The following is a 20,410-nucleotide window of genomic DNA, read 5'->3' on the forward strand; positions in this document are numbered from 1 at the left end:
TCATAAGTTCCACAACGCTTTTTAATACGTCTCAAGCCATGCGAAAAGTGTATGGACGCAGATAAATATAATGTCATTAGTTATTTAATACAAGTACTAGCGAATAAGCCACCTTCATATATCGACTCGATGCACATTGATAGGGTTCCTTTAGCTCTGTAATGCAAGTAAGACCGTATATATGCGCATGTGAATGTTAACTGGGTGCAGATCAACAGATACTCATTATTATTAAACCTGAATGTGGCAGAGTCCCGGTCAACCCCGAACAAGCTATGGTTTATCCCGGTGAAGCCCCGGCAGAGCCCAGGTTGTCGCCGGTAATGCCCAGGTGGAGACCCGGTAAAAGCCGGCAGCGTTCCGGCGAAGCCCCGGTCTACCGTAACTCCGCCGAGAATCACCGGGGCTATTCTGGCAACAGACCCCGGCAGAGGTACGGCAACGCCCCGGTTTAATCGCGGTCGTCGCCGGTAACGGCCAGGTGGAGCCCTGGTGAATGCCGGTGGCGTCCCGGCAGAGCGCCGGTTTACCAATGAACCTGGCTATACCGGGACTCTGCCGGCATTCACCAGGGCTCCACCTGGGCACCACCGGCGACAACCGGGGCCTTGCTGTAGCTCTGCCGGGGTCTGTATGGGCCCCGATGAAGCAACGGTGCCGTCCGGGTTGTTCCCGGTGCCGTCCCGGTTGTTCCCGGTGCCGCGCCGGTCGATGCCTGTCCTTCACGGTAACAACCGGTTCATCCCGCAGGTATTAAAACATTTTAATACTTACCCGGTGGAGCGTGGAGCCCCAGTTGTCCCCGGTTCATCCCTGTCGTCCCCGGTTCATCCCGGTAGAGCCCCGGTTCATCCCGGTAGATCCCGGATCACGCATCGGGGCTCCACCGGCATCATAGTGAGAGTGGGCCTTAAGACCGTATATACGCGCATTTCAATGTACACAGATCAATAGGCAACAATCTCGTATAATCCAGAATTAAATCGTATAAGCACGATGTGAAAGTTATCTGGATACAGATTTATAGGTGCTCATTTGTTCCCCAACGCTATACCACGCGTATAAAACTTGCGAAGATCGCATAGAAGCATGTAAATAGAAGTTACACAATGCACTATTAATCTGTATTCAGAACTCAATCTGTTGTGCACGTCTACATCTAACGCTTACATGCAAATAGAAGTTACACAATCTGCATTATAAATCTGTATTCAGAACTCAATCTTTTTTTCTAACGCTATTATAAACCACAATTCTACGACAAATTATTGACGCAGACGAATAGGGTTTCATCATAATCTGCACTAAAAATCTGCATTACATATTCTAATAGTGCCGCAAAATATACACCTCCCACTGTTCATCACGTGATACACAATCTTCACAAAAAATCTGTTTACTGAATTCAAACAGTTATGCGCGTCTGCATATAACACTAACCGGTTTAAAGACAACAAGAACATGCTACTCAGAAAGCGTTCATTACCCAAAACTCTTAGTCGTACAAAACACCACAGGTTACATTCAACTATTCATTTACACACAACACTACACAGTATATGTTATGAGGAATTTTACATTAGGGGATGATTGAGATACCATGCCCCATTCATGGACCACACGAGTTTAAATGTAGAATATACAAGAAAGAATCCTTCAACAGAGCCGGACTAAAACAGCAATTAAAAAAAAACACGAAACAAACAAAAACATGTACAGCCGATGTTTGTAGTGTTTTTTTTATAAAGTATGCAAAGACATGTCTGACATTTAATTGCTATGAGTGCTACTTAATTACACGTTTTGTTCCGTATATGCAATGATGCTAGTTTCTCGCGTTTTTTTTTAAATTAAAATAATGGTAAACCATTATCTGTGTTACGTCATTTCTTCCCACGATGTCTCTGCATACATTTTAAAGTGTATCCAGCACTTACATACATGATAAAAAACATTTGGGTCGGAATGAATTCGTTATGCATTTGACATATTAACATGACTTTAGATTAGAAGGCAATGTTATGAACAAACGAAATAACGTATCTAAGTGAACCAATACTTTATTTCCTCAATACAACAGTCTCAAATAAAATGTATTCACATAAGTAAAAATAGAGAAAAATATATATGTATATATTGATCACTTCTATTGAAATCATATCGTGTATGGTATTTGCACACATTTTTATATCCACTACAAGTTCACTATTTGTGATTATAATATATTCACCAACTTGTTTAAAAGAAGGTCGTTAAATGTGTCACATCAAAGTCACCTACACGTATCAGTAACGTTATGGAAAACGCGTCAAATATCTTTGTATTAAACGAACAGTTAATATTTAAAATATAAAATTTAAAAAAAACATCCATTTATATGCATTTTCTAAGCAAGCGTCCGGTATTCCAAATTGCTTCAGGCATTCTGAAACGCATTAATGGTAATATTTGGTTACACCAACCTTATAATAGTATCGAACCGGCATTACACTAATATTGCATGTATATATGATTGTTTTGTTTGTTTAACTGGCGTGGTACTTCGACGTAATCTTTTTTGTTTGATTGGTGGGTATTCATATTCCTTTCGCTTTCTAGATCGGTACACACTTCGTAACGCCTTCTTTTTTTTTAAATCTTGGAATCTTCAACGTCTTTAACTGACGTCTTGATACCTGGAAATAGTAAGCATAGTATTCCGTATAGTAAGCATAGTATATATCGTTTGAGGCACATTCAAACATAAGCATGTTCATATGTGTTAAAATAAACAGGCAAACATTACACTGTGTAAACAATACCGCCAAATGCCTTATATTACGCACACCAAATGTTAGCGTTTAGTATGCGAGAAAACATATAATAATAATAAATAATAATATATAGAAAGTAATACAAATATTAAAAAATAGATAACTCTTGATCTCTAAAGAGACAGTAATAACGTTTAAAACCTTCTAACATAGGAAAGAACTGTTTGTCATTTGGAAGTAAAGTCAAAAAAAGGAAGTCAGTTCCAAAAAGAGGAGGGGGGGGGGGGGTAAACCGTTATAATTCGGAATTAAATGAATTAATGGCATGAAAACGCGTCGAGATAATAACATAATCGTGATTTATGTTATATTTTACGTAAACATGCACAAATACTGTTTATTATGAGATAAACTTAATATTCGAACATCCAAAATATCGAAGGTCAAGAAATTAAATGACAAATTTGTGGACGGTTTTGCTTCAATAACTTTCAACGGTATTGAAACAAAAACCGAGAGGAGCACAAACGCCGTAAAGCCGAAAGGGCGTATTCATTAAACAGAAATATAAATACAAAGTGGCTTACCGGGTGAAAATATCCGCTACTCCTTCACGAAAAACACCAAAAAGACGCCATCTTGGAAGTAAGTTCCAACTTACCTCACCTAAAACTGGTAAGCTCCCGCATACGCATGCTCCATTGGAAAAGGCGTATTCATTTAAAAGAAATATTAATATTAAGTGGCTTACCGTGTGAAAATACCCGCTACTACTTCACGAAAAACACGAAAACGACGCCATCTTGAAAGTAAGTTCCAACTAAGCTCACTTACATCCGGTAAGCTCTCGTATACGTATGTCCCCTCCCATGTATATTGGGAAAGTGCCTTGAGGGAACGTGCACTTGATACACGGAATTGGAGTTATTGCCCTTTGTTTTTATGATTATGAGAATATAAAAAAAAAATATAATTTATTATTATTACACACTAACTATTGTGTGTAAAACATAATTTTTGAAGGCTTAAATGACTTCAAATCAAACTAAATTTTATTAAGGACCTTTAGACGAAGTAAATGTATCATAACTCTTTCTTCAAAATAACAAAGTTATCACCCTTTGTTAATTTTCCTAAGCACTATTTTTCCATTGCGATGAAAGACATCAAGGCAAATCTTTGTAAATCTAAAGCGAACATTGTCGGTAAGTTCAGAGTCCAGTTAGTATTATCTCTCTCTTCAGTGTTTTAGAAGTTATTTTCTTTACTCTATTTCTATTGATGAGCCCAATTACAAAGTGTTATATTATTTTTCGTATCATAACTTAAACGTATTTGAAAGGATTCAAATAAACGACATATAATCATAGAACTCTTAGAAAAGAGGTCCAGAGTATACATGTATTTATGATCTCTTTGATATGTGTTGTATTTGTTTGTGTGCGAAGAATCACGACTGGTATTCAATTGATTGTGATTAAACATTTTCATTTACAAGAGTACATTAAGATTTTTTTCTGTAAAAGTGTTTTGTTTTTTAACAACGTTGAGTTATAATCACACTATTGAGTCAAAATGATGCTTCTGGACATTTACTGTGACATCACTTGTTTGACTTAAAATACACTGAATAGTTGTAGAGGAAGGTGGTGTGCAAATTTAAAGAGAAAAAATAGCACACATTACTGTGTTCCCTGAAAAAAAAAATAGGGGAGCATAAAGTCGCCACTTTGCACGAATCCGTCCAATGTTTTTGTATGTTTTCGTTCAAAGCTACTTCAGACAAATTCGTGTTCCGCTTAATTACTATGAACTGGCGAGCTGTGAACTAACTATAACCGTTTCTATGATTTTTGTCAGACCTACTTGGGACTTTTCATATTCGAAATACTCATTGATAGTTGTAGCACGCGTAATGATTCTCCAATATTACAGGTGGGTCGAACATTGGCATTGAAACATTGTTTTATAGGCCGCACACATTTTGAGGCCGCATTACATTTAAATTATTTTTGCGGCGTTTTGCTCGTTATTTCATATTGTCTCATATACATGGTGTCTGTTTGTTCGTGTTTATATAGGTTTTATGATATCTTCATTTTTATTTGAATGAGAAAACATTTACATGCATAATGTATGTTTAATATTAGTTTTATTTTATAACATAGAATACCCAAATGACTTAAGTGTTATGTCGATATTCGATATTTAGCTGTCTTATTGGCACTATTTTTCGAAAGTTTCGACACATATATTTGTTTTAACAAATACATGTAACGATTTTGGAAATGAAATAATTAATTCATGAAGGTTTATTTAGCTAACACGAAGCTTGTCGATAAGAACGATGCTCCTGATATATTTGCGAGTGTCCTAATACGTCTGTTTATTTCACGAATACAGTTCATAAAAGATCTTTTAATAAACGAGACCTCCAGCATTCTTTAATTGCTGTTATAAATCTTTGTTTATTGATAAAGCTGTGATTAATAAACACATGTGATTAATAACGAAACTTTCATGTTTCACGTGTTTTCAATTCTAGTACTACTGTCATAACATGTTTATTTGAGTATAGCGGTTGTACAGAAATCACAGGTGACCATATAACATACAGCCGCGAGATAACACGAGATCTCATTGATGTTTCCAATTATTGTTCATTGATTTGTATTTACAAGCATTACAATTAAACAAGTGAGCACGAAAAAGTATTAAGGTAGCGAAGTCCTTATCTTTTATTTATTGAGTTCATTAACTCCAAAGTTTCAAACGAAATATCTGAATAGTTCTATTCATGGTTTTGTTGCTTACTACTTGGGCTTCTATTTTTAACACTGCATCCAATTTACTTTGTTGAAATGTGTTATTTTTGAAACCTTAGTAAACATTCTCATTAACAGACAAGGTAGTTTTTTTAATAAGATTTCAGGACTGCTAAGAGCATTCTGGAGTTTGGCTGGCCGCATAAGACCCATTTTCGTATGACGCGTGTTATGTGTGACAGTAATTGCAGAGATGTTAAAATATTGAAACGCATTTTTGTAAATAAAAATGAACCAAAATATCCTATTTGGTAAAATATATTAACATAACGAGTATATGGTCTTATTTTTGAGCAAAATTTTACGGGCATCAATTTAACCAATTTAAAGATAGAAATTTGATATGAACAAATATATTTAGATCAAAGATTTTACAAATGACCGAACCAAAAAGAGAATTATTTTTTTATTAGCATTTCATGTTCGACAAAATGTTCTTGTTTTGTATTTGTGAATCTGGCTGAAAAAAAAAACAACTACGGAATCCAGAAGAAATTTAGGTCGATTATTTGAAAGCTTTCTCTCTAGACCATTATCTATTAGTTCCTGCTTTTTTCACATGGATTGCTGAACATATCATGTAAGCGTCTCAAGTATTAAAACAAACAAAACCTAAATAGTTTTTTTCATTTGATCAATTGCTTTTGGCAAACGTAAGCGTTTTTGTTATCTGGTAAACAAGTCCCAGCCGTGCGTTATTATGCACTATTTACTGGGTCATTTGATCTTAACTTTTAAATGTGTGCCCACTATATATAGAAACAGTCATATATTTGATTTAATAGATATATACATTCAATATTAGCCAATTGGTAATCATTCCACTAAGCTGACAGTAGTACATTTTTTTAATAACGTATACATTTATAAATACATGTATTTAAAGTTTAATGAATTAGTGCATGCCTTCAATTAACACAAGGCTTGTAACAACAGACTGCGTTAAAAAGAACTAAAAACATACCATTTTAATGTATACCAGTACATGGATACGATTTTATATACGAACTATTGTTAAAAATTACAACAATTAAACATATTACACAAATGAATATAATTTCCATCACTCCCACATATGTTTAAGTAAACGAATGCTTTATTTATTTAAAAAAAACTTGAGTGTTGTGCTGTATAATGCAGGTGTTTAAAAGGGGCCATTTTTACTCTTGAAAGATTCGTCTGCATTGCAGATACGATATAGAAAGGAATAACATAACGTAATGCTCGCGCTCCACTGACGCCACGTTCATCCTGAAGAACGGCGTGATCGTCGGTGCAGGGTATACGAGCGTCTAGAATTTGCAGGTACATGTACACGTTTTACAGTTGTTACAATGCCAGATGTAGCGCCGTTAAATGTCGCATCGCCGCTATATGTCGCAGGCGACGAGATTTGTCGCAACGTTGACGATAAATGTCGCAAGGAACGATAAATGTCGCAAATCCTACTGACGATATATGTCGCAACTTTAACGATAAATGTCGCAAAAAAATCAACTGCCTATATATGTCGCAACATTAACGATAAATGTCGCACACCTTTGTAAGTCATGTAAAAAAATGAAAAGTCGAAGTAAAATGACTAAAACTTTTAGGTTAGATCTATTATACCCGACAAGGTTCATTGGGCCGACTTCCATCAGAATGGTCAGTTTTTAGTTAGTATTGTCCAAAATGGTCAGTTGCGGTCAGTTTTGTCCGAAATGGTCAGTTGTGGTCAATACTGACCCAATCAATTCTTATAATTCTTGGCTCGAGTGGCCAGTTGTTGATTTCCCTGTGCTAAAGGGACTGCTGTTATCAAGATTGGCCAAAGGTTGTAAGATGTGATAAAACTGTAACGGGTTCAATCTCAGACTAATTTTTGGCATAACGAGAGTGATTTAGTTTCTTAACTATAGTGTATACGTTTTTTATAATGCAGAACTGTTTGATAGAATTAAGAACATGATATTGAAGCGATAGATGCGGAATGTTATGTCCGTAACATTTGAAACATAACCTTGTTAAAAAAAACTAACTTTTAAATTTAAAAAAAGATGTTTCCATCAATATGCCGTCATGTCGCTGATCACGAATTCGTTATAATTTTTAAGATATCTAAAGCCGTTCAAAAGTTATCAGTTTAAAAAAAAAATACATATGTATAATATAATAAAAAAAATTCAATTTTTTTTTTTTTAATAAAACATAAACAGTGTATAGTGTTGTTTAAAAGTTAAAAAAAAATGTAACAAAAATAAAAATACAAAAGTTATAATCAATAAATATTTTGCATTAAGCACCCTTTTCATATAACTACGTCAAAAAACGAAATACATGTGCGCTTGCTCGCTCGCTCGTTCGCTCCATCGAAATCAAACAATAAGATAGTGAAATCTATACGAATTCGTCTCGCTTCTCGCTGAATTCGAATCCGGTGTTAATTTTCCGATATATTGATCCGTTAAAGAATTATTGATTATAAATGGTAAAATTCGATAAAAAATGCAGCACCGTTTAAACAGAAGCTCAAAATCCAGCATATACCTTAAATTCCAGTGAAATAAAACAATAAGATAGTCTAATCTATGTGATTTTGTCACCCTGAACCCGAATCCGGTAATACTTTTGCGACCCCTTCAAGAATTATACTGCACGTGGCTATCAGCACCGAGTTCGGTAGACAAGATACAGGTTATATTAGTCTATGACTGTTGTCCCTAATTACCTACATGTGCATTTATCCTGATTACCTATTTACTGTGGTTGAAGTTAGTCGAGATGTGTATAGATAGTTTAAGTTTTATTTAGTAAGTAATTGGAGAACAAGTGGCACGGGCACGCGGTTAATTATCACGCTTTGCGGGGGACCCGTTTTGTCCATATACGTATTTTTGATATGCCGATGGGTCTATGGGAGGTAATTTATTCAAGTAAACGCGGGATTTTTTTAGAATGCCTTTTTATATCGCTTTTCCCTTGATTAAATGCGGATAAACTACTAATTTTAAAGTGCATTCCACCAGAAAAAGTTTCGGAGAAAGATATATTGAGGTTTTGATCGTTCGTAGGATGCGGGTTTTCATATAAATTTTCTATTGCAGGGGAGGTAATTATAAAACGTTGAAGGCTTCAAATTAGTCTAAGTTTATATATATTAATAGATCTTTTGCAAGATTAAGAAATGAGCTATCAGTAGTATGTAATCTAAGGGATATTAGAGATATTGGTTCGGATATATGGGGGCCATATAATTAATCAGAAATTTGGAAATGTATATACAATGATACTAATCCCTACGCAAGGTACTTATTGTCGCTCATTTTATGAAAAAGAAAAAAATTGTCGCTCATTTTCATAACAGAGCGTCTCTCTTTTCCCTATATTAATTTTTACAATAATTGATTCATCATTAGCTGTTCACTGTGTTATCCTCATTATTTATAAATCTTATAGCATTTTCTGTGTTTTGTCGATGTGAATTATCATCTAATTTAACACTGTCATACTCGCGTAAAGTGTTGTCCCAAATTAGCATAGGCAATCCGCACAGGAGTCGACACTTTTCGCTTTTATAGTTTTTTTGTTGTTTAAATACGTAAATCTAGTCCAGCCGGAAAGTGTCGTCCCCGATCAGCATACGTTAATATGAGATAAGACACTTGAGGCACATGATTTAAGGCCCGTCTTGCTCAATATATATATATCCAGAAAGTGTCGTCCCGATCAGCATACGTTAATATGAGATAAGACACTTTAGGCCATGCTTTAAGGCCCGTCTTCTCAGACCAAGGCTCAATCATTTTCTTTGGTGGTCATGCCACTCGTGAAACTATCTTTGGTGGTCATACCACTCGTGAAACTATCTTTGGTGGTCATACCACTCGTGAAACTATCTTTGGTGGTCATGCCACTCGTGAAACTATATTTGGTGGTCATGCCACTCGTGAAACTATCTTTGGTGGTCATGCCACTCGTGAAACTATGTTTGGTGGTCATGCCACTCGTGAAACTATCTTTGTTGGACATGCCACTCGTGAAACTATATTTTTATATTTTTATAACCACTCGTGATATAAAATTCGACAAACATATGTACACTGAATGATCGTGACATACAAAAAACTACTTTGTATTGTTTAATTTTAGTCCGTGGACTGTAAATTTGAACTATTTATTTGAGCAGGGTCGTGCCTATGAAACTAAGTGCAATATGTGTAAAGCATACGACGTACCTTAAGGAGTTTTAACATCCAAGAATATGATATTAACAATTTAAAAATTTCAAATCACACGCGTGTTCCAAAGAACAATAGAACATTTGCATCAGTTTTACTCATCGTTGGAGAATGGTTTGAAGCTACCCGCCATACGTCCCGAGCCTCGAACATCTTATTAAGCTAGTTAGATATTCCTTTATTTATTAAACTAATAATTTCAAAACAAATTCTGTATGTGCGTGTCTATTTGTTGCAACAACTTCAAAGCAGTGTTTTACGATCATGAGAAATAATATCATATGGAAGGAGTAGTTGTTTTATAGCGCATCTTTATTAGTATTGTGAAAGTTTAATTGCATTTGGTATTTGTTTGTTTAAATGTTTATACCGTTTTATAGTAGTCAAGTTGACCATTAAAATACTTATACAATATTATGCTTGCATGGTATTCTAAAAACTTGTATTAGTCGAGTTCGTTGTGTACTGTCTAATAAAGTTAAGTATTGTTTTCACGGAATTACTGTAAGCGCCACGCCTTAGCTTGCATGTATGGACACGAAATAATGTAATACATGTAGTTACCAGAGGTCCCGGTGTGATCCTGGATCGATGATTCTATCCAAGAATATTCGCCTTCTATCGCTGATTCAAAGATGGCAAAGCTGTCAGTCTCCAGCAGAAATACCGAGGCATTCACATGTTGTTCTGACTGACCTTATATAACCAAACTTGTCGAAACGGCCTTAAACCCAAAGCAAAAACTTACGGGCCCCTCGCTTTTCCGATTTCCGACCAATTTAAAACAAGGATTTTGTCATTTTTGGCTACAGCTTAACGTTTTTGGTCGAAAATGAATAAATCGGCGATCTCACCGCAGCTGACAATTATGGACAATACTGACCACTTCGGACAATACTAACTAAAAACTGACCATTCTGGTGGAAGTCGGCCCAGATAAACCTCGTCGGTTAATCTAGATCAAACCTGAAAGTTTTAGTCATTTTTACTTCAACTTTTCATTTTAACATGACTAACAAAGGTGTGCGACATTTATCGTTAATGTTGCGACATATATCGGCAGTTGAAATTTTTGCGACATTTATCGTTAAAGTTGCGACATATATCGTCAGTAGGATTTGCGACATTTATCGTTCCTTGCGACATTTATCGTCAACGTTGCGACAAATCTCGTAGCCTGCGACATATAACGGCGATGCGACATTTAACGGCGCTACACCAGACCATTTAACGATTTTTGTCATTTACTAGCATCGGCGATAGCTTGAAAACCAGTCTAAAGTGGGAACTGCTGAAATCGCCATTCACTTATAAAGAGTTAAACAAACAGTTATAAACTAAATCATTTGCCTTTAAGATCGGCATTTATTATTTCAGTCAGAAACATAGCGTTATTGAAATGATTGTTAAACTACCGATGTTGTTTAAATGCAAACGTCAAAAGTTAGATATGAGTGCAATTCTCTCTGAATAGAAAGGAAACCCAAAGCAGGAAATTACACAGTCTACATGGGTAAACTACCAAAATCTACACAATAAACGTTTATGCTCCAACGCTTGGGGACTTAGTTCTCGACATGTTCGTCAAACCTTCTTCCGAACAGGGCCGCATGTTGAAACAGCTTGCTAAGTACCATTTGCGATGCAATTCTGTGAGGAGCCCAACTTCGAATTCCCGAAAGCGTGTGAATCCACGTCCACCGAGCAGTGCCAAATCATACGTCCGAGGAACGCTCTTCTGCCAGCCAACATCGCAGTGGAGTTTGAAATACAAGCTTCACAGACGTTTGCTTTGTCAGTCAATAGAACTAAGTTGAAATGGCGTGGAAGTGAACTTCAAAGGTATTTTATATACTGAGCGAAAAGAAACAAATAACACAGTTTACGTGACTTTCGATGAAAAGACTACAATCTGATATGAAGGTTGGCTTCGATTCTATACTATGTTACAGCTCTATTTCGTTTGGCCGGTAAAACGCAGTTTAGCCAGTCCGTACAACGTTTTATATATACTTTAGTATTTTATGGTTTGAAAGGCTTAACGAAAATGTTATCACATTTTATTTTGGTTTACTAAATGATTATTGATCCTGTTATTTTCGTATAATTATTTGAATACATAATGTACACTTATTTCACAAATAATGTAAACCTTATTTCAACAGTTTATTTTTGAAAGATATATTACCACGTTAGTATATACCGTTAAATTTGCTTTATTGGTTAAAATATTTTGTGTGTATTTTAAGGTCGTAGCATAAATTCTAAATGCAAAAAACATTTCTTGTACTGACTTTGACAATCCGACTCAAAAGTATGTTAAATCGCTAATCTATTACATGTTACTATATTTTCAACATTTTATCATTACGTTATTTTTACAAAAAAGTGACATATTGCTGATGCAAGATTATGAAGTCAAAAGGTCTTTAATACAAGATAATATATTAAAATATTACTTTTTTATATTAAAATCGTATCACACATATCATTACACATGTACATTTTTTCTAAGCATATACTATATATTTTTACTTATTATTCCATTTTTGTTTATGCAATTGTGATACACCACATTATTGTCTACATGATTGACGAATTGCATTTACATGTTATTTTACTTGTTGTTGTCATATATATTATTAAGTATTCCCATTATGGGTTTATAACTTTAAGAACTTTAAGATGATCGTACACAACTTTTCAATATATTAATTTTTTCATAATTGACATACACTTTCAAACGCCTTCCAGTTTGTTAGATCGTATGATATATATTGCCATTTAATCGAAAGCATTATAAGACAGCTCTCTGTATTTTTTTACGATTTCCTTTTCAAACCATAACGTTCGTTCCAAATGTCGATTTGTGTATTCGAAAATCAATAGTTTGCAATAACCGTTCCTAGGTGGTGATCTCTATCTTAAATATTTATTGTTTATAGTAGTTGTTCTGTTTTTAAGTTAGCGGATAAAACAAGAATTTCATTCCTGATTAAGACTCTCGAGTGTTATTTTTTGCGATGTCATACGCATGAACACGTAAACTTTTATATTGGTATGTATATGAAATACCAAGCATTCAAATATACGCAGAAAATCACCTACGCGTCGGTCTGAAGTATTCCTTCCGAACAGTATTTTATACTCTCCGAGCCCGATGGGCAAGTAATGCACTTAATGGGCTTCAGTTTTGGAGTCTCTTTTAAACACACAAATGCATTGATACTCTGGATGAAGCACAATCATATCATGTAACAGTATTACAACCACATGAAATCTTCAAAATATAACACATATAGGAATATTGTTCTACCATCTATACATATGTCTAATATATTTAGAACAAAGGGATGATCATGTCTTAAAATCTTACACTGCATAAAACTGGGAAAATTCTTTCAAGCGCATCTCGCGAATCGTTTTGATCACGTTACTTTATAATAGCCCCTTTTTACAACTTTGGTATCAAACAACCTCGTTTTTTGAGCGATTTTTGAATGTTTAATGACTGGTGGTTGGGCACTTCTCAGTTAATTGGGAATTGTAAACACCGGTCCTTTTCAAGGTTTACAACGTTGTTTGATGCTCAGTTTCTTTCCAATATAAATCTTGAAATTGACAAATTTGTAGCTTAAATTGAAGGCTTAACCTGAATACTAGTCAAAAGTCCAGTTCCATATACAGTAGAAATTCAATAAAGTTTTGCCTTCTTAATATTGCCATTGACTGCATCCACATGTGGAGACTTGATAATATCGCTCTCGCAGCTGTCCTGAAGTCGAGATCGATCATTGGGGAGCTCAGATTGTTTGAAATGCATGAGGCATTATTGAAATAATTCAGTAATATGTAAATTCAATATCATTATATACATGTAAAAAATACCGGTATTTGTCGTTAACACATCAAAAAACAGTAAATTAAAACGAACTTCCGGTAAATACTATACCCTGTAAATATCAAAAGCAACAATATCACCATCAACACAACAATTCGTGATCTCAAACAGTAAACGAAGATAGAAAAACAGAGCAAAATAAAAGATTAAAAAAGCATATCGCGACTTAAAAGCTTAAAGTTGTTTTTTTCAGTATTAATATTGTGCTTAGCGCGAAGTTCTTAAGTTCCCCTAACAGCTCGAACGCTTACTCAGTGTGATACTGGAACATTGCTTCCCAGCGTGTTGTGTTGCCTGTTTTAAATACCGCATTAACCTTATATGCACAGCCCTTGTCTCCGGTTCTGACTATACCACTGAAAAGTCCCCCGTTTTTCTGAAGTGGTTCCCGATTCACACTGATTCCATCCAAATCCGGAGCCTTTATTTCAAAATTAATTTCACTGTTTGCAGGAAGTTTAGCGTTCTGAGGCTGGACAATCTCGCATTGATCCGTATAAATGGAGGCGTAAACAATCGGAAATTGGAAATCACCATCACGTACAGAATTGCAGTGCAGAACGTATACTGCCACTTGTGCCATTGTGCCTGCTCCCGAACCTTCCTTTGCGAAAATGTCAAGCCTGTATTTTCCAGTCAGTGGTGGATGGACTCTTATTACGCCCAAATCCCCAATACTTCTGGCCAATGTAGCATCGGCCTTTTCGCGCCACGTGTGTCCATCCAAATGCCAAAGTGTGGCTTTGTAATGCAATCTCTTGTTCTTGCTTCTAAATTTAAGCTGTATTTCATTGGTCATTGTTATCGTTCCACTCTTGTGACTTTCAGGGACCACGCCCAGAGCAAAAGCGTGTGATTTGAGCTGCGCGTTCTTGTTGAACTCCTCAAGAGTTACGGGCTTTTTCAAAAGCTGCCATTTCATGCTTTCTGCCAAATTATTATCCATGTATGGAAAATGATCGTTAACAAATTGCGCAGGGTCGGTCAAAAAGTAGAACTCTTTAAATTCTTTGACATAGATGTGCCCGTCCGTATGACCAGCGCCCCATGTGCAGTCCAACAAGAACCACTTACCATCAAGACGTACAGCGTTCCAGGCGTGGCTGGTTTGGCTTGACTCTGTAAACGGCTTATCTGCGTCGTATCCAAAACCCTTCGAAAACCCAGAGAGTTTCTTTACCTCTATCCCTGCAGATCTGTATAATTTAATGTTCAGTCAAAAGTAAAAAAAGAAATAACATTGTATCAAGCGAAAAATATTCATACGTCGGTAACACGTACCTGCAGAGGGCTTCCATCACACTGGCATAACCTTCACAGACGCTCAGCCCATTTTTCATGACGGACGTGACGTCATTCGGTGCACGTGGCTGTCGGCCCAATAAACCATCGATATCGTACCTACAATTATAAACCTAGGATTTTTAGACCAAATACAGCCTTTTTCCAACATGATTTCTACATAAAAAGGTTTACATGACATACATTCAAGTCGTGTCCTAATATAAGTGTAGTATGCCTTTTTTACACAGAAGAGAGATGTGAATGTTCAATAATAAAAATGAGTTTAGAAGGTTCGATTTTTAATTAATCGTGGTTCCGTACCTTATATTCTCTGCAATCCAAACAAAAAACCCTCGCACTAGAAGTCGTTGGTCCTTAGTTTTCGTCATCACGTAATTCACAAGAGATTCGACGGATTCCTTTAGCGCTGAAGGTGCCTGGAAATGTGTGCAAGTAATTGCATAAATATACCTGTATCTAATTAAGCGCTTCTGTTAGCAATATCAACGCTTATATGTTACATTTATTAAACAGAAATGACACTAGCCTTTTGGACATGCTGATCAATGTCTGCGAACTCGTGTATCCCTTCTTGGGGCGATTCAACTACCGGTACTTTCACGTTTTCTACTGATTTAACATTTGAAACGTCTGTTTTCTGCGGTCCGACAGCTGTTTGGCGTGGTTTGCTGCCTATACATCCCATTGTAAAAACGCATATAGTGTTCGTCCAAACCTGAAGTAATATATTTTTGATGATAAATTACCAATTATTAAATCCATTAATACTTTGGCACTGGTTGTACAATTCGTTAAAAATATTTAGCATGAGTCTTGATTTCTGATTTAAAAATAGTTACTTACCAAATTGATGCCATTTAATATGTTATTAATACAAAGTTATATTAGGATAAAAAGTCATTTATATTTTTAGGAAAAAATTCTAATGAAATTTCATTGATTCACTTTTTTTAATTTGATGCAAATCTTTCGTTTTATTATCGTTGTACATGTATATGATATTTACTAATAACAATACAGTAGTTTTATAAGTATTAGAAAATGACATGACAAACCTTGTATGCCTTCATATATATCTATAAACGCTCTTATCTAAATACGAACGTCTGAGTTTTTTTTAACAATCAACACATGTGTATATCTGATTGTCTTGTCCAAATAAACAATGGAACAAACAAATCAGGCATGAACACAAGAACAATATACTTTGAAATCGAACTATTATATTCCTAACCAGGAAGTTGGTTTAACAACTTAAATCGAATTTCAATCATACTATTTTTAACCAGATACAAACAGATTTAGCTAAGTATGAGGTTCATGCGCTTTCATATTAATCCCAATTTTATAGATCGGTGATCCCAGTTATGTAACTGCATGTTTTGAGATTGTTGTTGATACTGCGGTATGTTATATAATGTGTGCATACAGCCAATTGTCATCAATGGAAAATAGTTCGCTGCTTACTAGAATTCATTGAAAGGTTAACGGAGTATAAGTGAATACAAAAATAAATAAATAAATAAATAAATCCCTGTGCCGTTCTCAATTCTTGTTTGTTATTATTTGTGTTATTGCATACTAGAATGTAATTTAACTACAAACATAACATAACATATGTTATGGCCGGCCCACAATACAATCGTTCAATAATCCTCCAATGGTGGTGACAACAAAGATACATGTATGTTAATTAACAATATATTATTAATGCGCAGAACATGTAACACAAAGACATAGGCATACAATTTATGTAACGTATCATATCATAACTTTGAAAAGTAGATCTAATCAAGTTATATGTTTCATAATAAGAGTATTTATGACGTCATGAAACACTTTTGTATTAATTATCAAGCAAAAACTTCTTTCGAGTAGAAAACGCTTCGTGCATATATTTTGCCATATCAATTACATTCTTTCTGTCATATCTCGACATCATTGTATAAAACAGATTTAAAGCTATATAATGGTTTACAATAATGCCCATTAATAGTAATACCATAGCCTGTCCTTACAGCGTAACTCCATTAGCCTAAGGCTTCTTTAAGCCACATAACTTATTTTTCATAGTAAATTTAAGTATAAATAACTTATTTTTCATAGTAAATACAATAAGTATAAATAAGAAACATATTTTATCTATGTAAATTAGAATATATTTGGTGGTTACAAGGTAGAAATCCGTCTTTTTTTGCGATTTTAAAACTTAAAACTAATCGCGTTTGTCGAAATGGACGTATACGTCTAGAAATCATACTTTCGGTTTTAAAAGCGGTTCCGTTTGAAAATTAATAAATTACTTGCTATCTAGGCTATAGATTTAATTTTATCTATGCCAATTAGAAAATATCTGGTGGTTACAAGATAGAAATCTGTCTTTTGCGCTTTAAAACTTAAAAATAATCGCGTTTGTCGAAAGGGACGTATACGTATAGAAATCCTACTTTCGGTTTTAAAAGCGGTACCGTTTAAAAAATAACAGTATCAGATAATAGTAGTAATAATAGTCATCTTATTTGATGACAGGAAACACTGCGTCTTGTCGTTAATTCAGTTAAAAGCACGCAAATATATTTGAAAACTGTCTATTCATGAGTACTGTTTGATAGAATTTATAGATTACACGTTGTTTATTTTGTTATTCTATTTAACAATTTACGAGTGTATACGCTTTAAAATACAAAACAAAACCATAAAATAAAACGAATAAAATAAATCAAAGTTGATCCTTCCGCTCATATGATTGTCTTAAGGTTCTGATTGGCTCTTAGGTCAGAGTTCTGAGGTCCAGAATACCTATCATCTGAATGATTTTGAAGGCAGTGGAGCACGAAACCTGTTTGCGACTTGCGGTACTAAAATCTCTGTCTATCATCGTATTCTTAGCATACTTGCATATGACATACCGGTATATTATTATAATTATTATATGTATTACACGCAAACCATACTGGGTATATTATTATTATTATTATTTTTTTTTTTAATTATTATTATATGTATTACACGCAAACGTAAACAATACAGTTTAAGCCAAACATCTGATCATACAAAACAATGTATACATGGATGGAAAATCGAATGGTATTGCATAATTATTTGTGGAAATATATGAGTCGTGTTCTGAGAAAAATGGGCTTAATGGCTTAATGCATGTGCGTAAAGTGTCGTCCCAGATTAGCATGTGCAGTCCACACAGGCTAAACAGGGACGACACTCTCCGCCTAAACTTGATTTTCGGTAAGGAGAGACTTCCGTTAAACGAGAAATACCATAAAAGCGGAAAATGTCGTCCCTGGCTAGCCTGTGCGGACTGCACAGGCTAATCTGGGACGACACTTTACGCACATGCATTTAGGCCAGTTTTGACAGAACATGACACACATATATATATATATATATATATATATATATATATATATATATATATATATATATATATATATATATATATATATATATATATATATACGTACCACAAAGCTTTTTATAAATAAATGAGAGTCAAATAAATAGTTATACTCTGCATGTCTATTGTCATCTGATCATTGTTTTCCTATCAATTAAAACAAGAAACCGACGGAGACAGGTGATGCTACCCAAAGGTTGTTTTTTTGTCACAATATTGCACTATATATTCAGATAAAAGGAAACGTCTTGAGGGGCATAACTTTGGACAAAATAAGACGATGTATGGTTTAGCAACTTAAAAATTTCAAAGGGTCATAACTCTCTAAATAAATCATCTAACCATAACCCACAAATAACATGCGCATCTCCTCAAAGTAGTTAAGCTTCCCATAAAGCTTCATTGAATTCCAGTCAGTAGTTGGGGAGAAATAGCCCGGACAAGAATTGCACTATATGTACAGTTTATAGAAAATTTAAAAGGGCCATTACTCTGTGAAAAAGCATCCGACCGTAACCGGCTGATAATATGCACATCTCCTGTTGGTAGTGAAGTTTCCCATAAAGTTTCATTGAATTCCCGTAATAAGTTGCTGAGAAATAGCTCGGACAAGAATTGCAATATATTTACAATGGACAATTTCAAAGGGCCATAACTCTGTGAAAAATCATCCGACGAGAACCGGCTGATAATATGCACATCTCCTCTTGGTATTGAAGCTTCCCATTAAGTTTCATTGAATTCCAGCCATTAGTTGCTGAGAAATAGCCCGGACAAGAATTGCACTATATGTACAGTAAATGGAAAATTTCAAAGGGTCATAACTCTGTAAAATCATCCGACCAGAACCGGCTGATAATATGCACATCTCCTCTTGGTAGTGAAGCTTCCCATAAAGTTTAATTGAATTCCGGTCATTAATTGCTGAGAAATAGCCCGGACAAAATTGTGCACGGACGGACACACGCACGGACAGACGAAGCGGCGACTATAATTATGCTCCCCCCAAAAATTTGGGGGAGCATAGACATTTTTTAACAAAGCTGAATCAGCATGAAAATGTTAATGGGCTTGGAGCAAGTCTAAGCTAACTTCAACCAGTTTAAAGCCCCAAGTGTTTTGTTTTTCATCTACTGTTCCAATAATCATTAGGTTTGGGTGACTATGTTATTATGTTATATAAACTTTATTTGCTCATTCTATTCACATATTGTGGAAATGTGCATTTTGAAATAAACGAAACGAAACGGCGAATGTGTTAACTTTTTGATATAGATATCCATTTCATCGTATACCTTCCCAAGTAAAGTTAATATTTATAAAGTGGGAGTATATGATATATGTTGTTTTTTTGATTGCATAGACAATTGGTCAAATATAAATAACAGAAAACATGATACTGGACACATTTTTAGGAGTTTAGCATTATTTATCTCAAGATAATGTTATTTTAGCTTCATTTCTCCTATATTTGTTTGGTTTTATACTGGAACAGCCAACCATATCAAACAGATTGATATAATTGTGTAATTGAATGGATTCATTTTAACTAATTACCTCAATACGTTTTGATACTCAGATTATTTTTGTTCATTTTTTTTAATAAAACAATATTTAAATGCATTAAGCGTTAAAGAAACTTACATGTATTAATCTCCAGTGCAGTTGTTATAGTAATATATATATATAAGTGTGAAATGATGTTGTTGTCATAAATACGATCGCATACAGTAATAGTCTTATGATATTCACCGGAAAATGAATCACATGTACAACTATATGTACAAAGACTTTGATCAGCAATATGACTGAATGGTACGTTAAAACATATTATGAATTGATAATTTCCTTTGAAATCTATTACTTGTTAAGTGCTATTGTCCCGATGGATGTTAAAGTGAGACAGCTTTTTGCAAACACTGTCAAAGCTAAATAATTAAATAAGCGATAGTTGTAATAAATAAATTCATGTACAAAACGTTAAAATCTGTGGT

General features: G+C 34.8%; 1 protein-coding gene across 1 annotated transcript; it reads right to left on the reverse strand.

Moving 5' to 3' along the window:
* Positions 1–13,043: 13,043 nt before the first annotated feature.
* Positions 13,044–20,151, reverse strand: LOC127865875 (kyphoscoliosis peptidase-like). The gene is made up of 5 exons (XM_052405904.1): positions 20,061–20,151; positions 15,531–15,719; positions 15,305–15,420; positions 14,981–15,100; positions 13,044–14,895 (listed from the first exon to the last, which is right to left on the reverse strand). Exons 2-5 carry the CDS (start codon positions 15,687–15,689, stop codon positions 13,947–13,949), a joined length of 1,344 nt encoding a protein of 447 aa, XP_052261864.1. The 5' UTR covers positions 15,690–15,719; positions 20,061–20,151; the 3' UTR covers positions 13,044–13,946.
* Positions 20,152–20,410: the final 259 nt, after the last annotated feature.

This window comes from Dreissena polymorpha, chromosome 2, assembly GCF_020536995.1.
Source record: "Dreissena polymorpha isolate Duluth1 chromosome 2, UMN_Dpol_1.0, whole genome shotgun sequence".
Classification (NCBI taxonomy): domain Eukaryota; kingdom Metazoa; phylum Mollusca; class Bivalvia; order Myida; family Dreissenidae; genus Dreissena; species Dreissena polymorpha.

What these genes read in the sequence shown, in the direction of transcription:
- LOC127865875 (XM_052405904.1), bottom strand. Translation starts at nt 15,689, where the DNA reads ATGGGATGTATAGGCAGCAAACCACGCCAAACAGCTGTCGGACCGCAG. An exon ending in TTGATCAGCATGTCCAAAAG is followed by an intron (nt 15,421 to 15,530) that starts GCTAGTGTCATT and finishes ACACATTTCCAG; the next exon opens with GCACCTTCAGCGCTAAAGGA. An exon ending in TGGATTGCAGAGAATATAAG is followed by an intron (nt 15,101 to 15,304) that starts GTACGGAACCAC and finishes TTATAATTGTAG; the next exon opens with GTACGATATCGATGGTTTAT.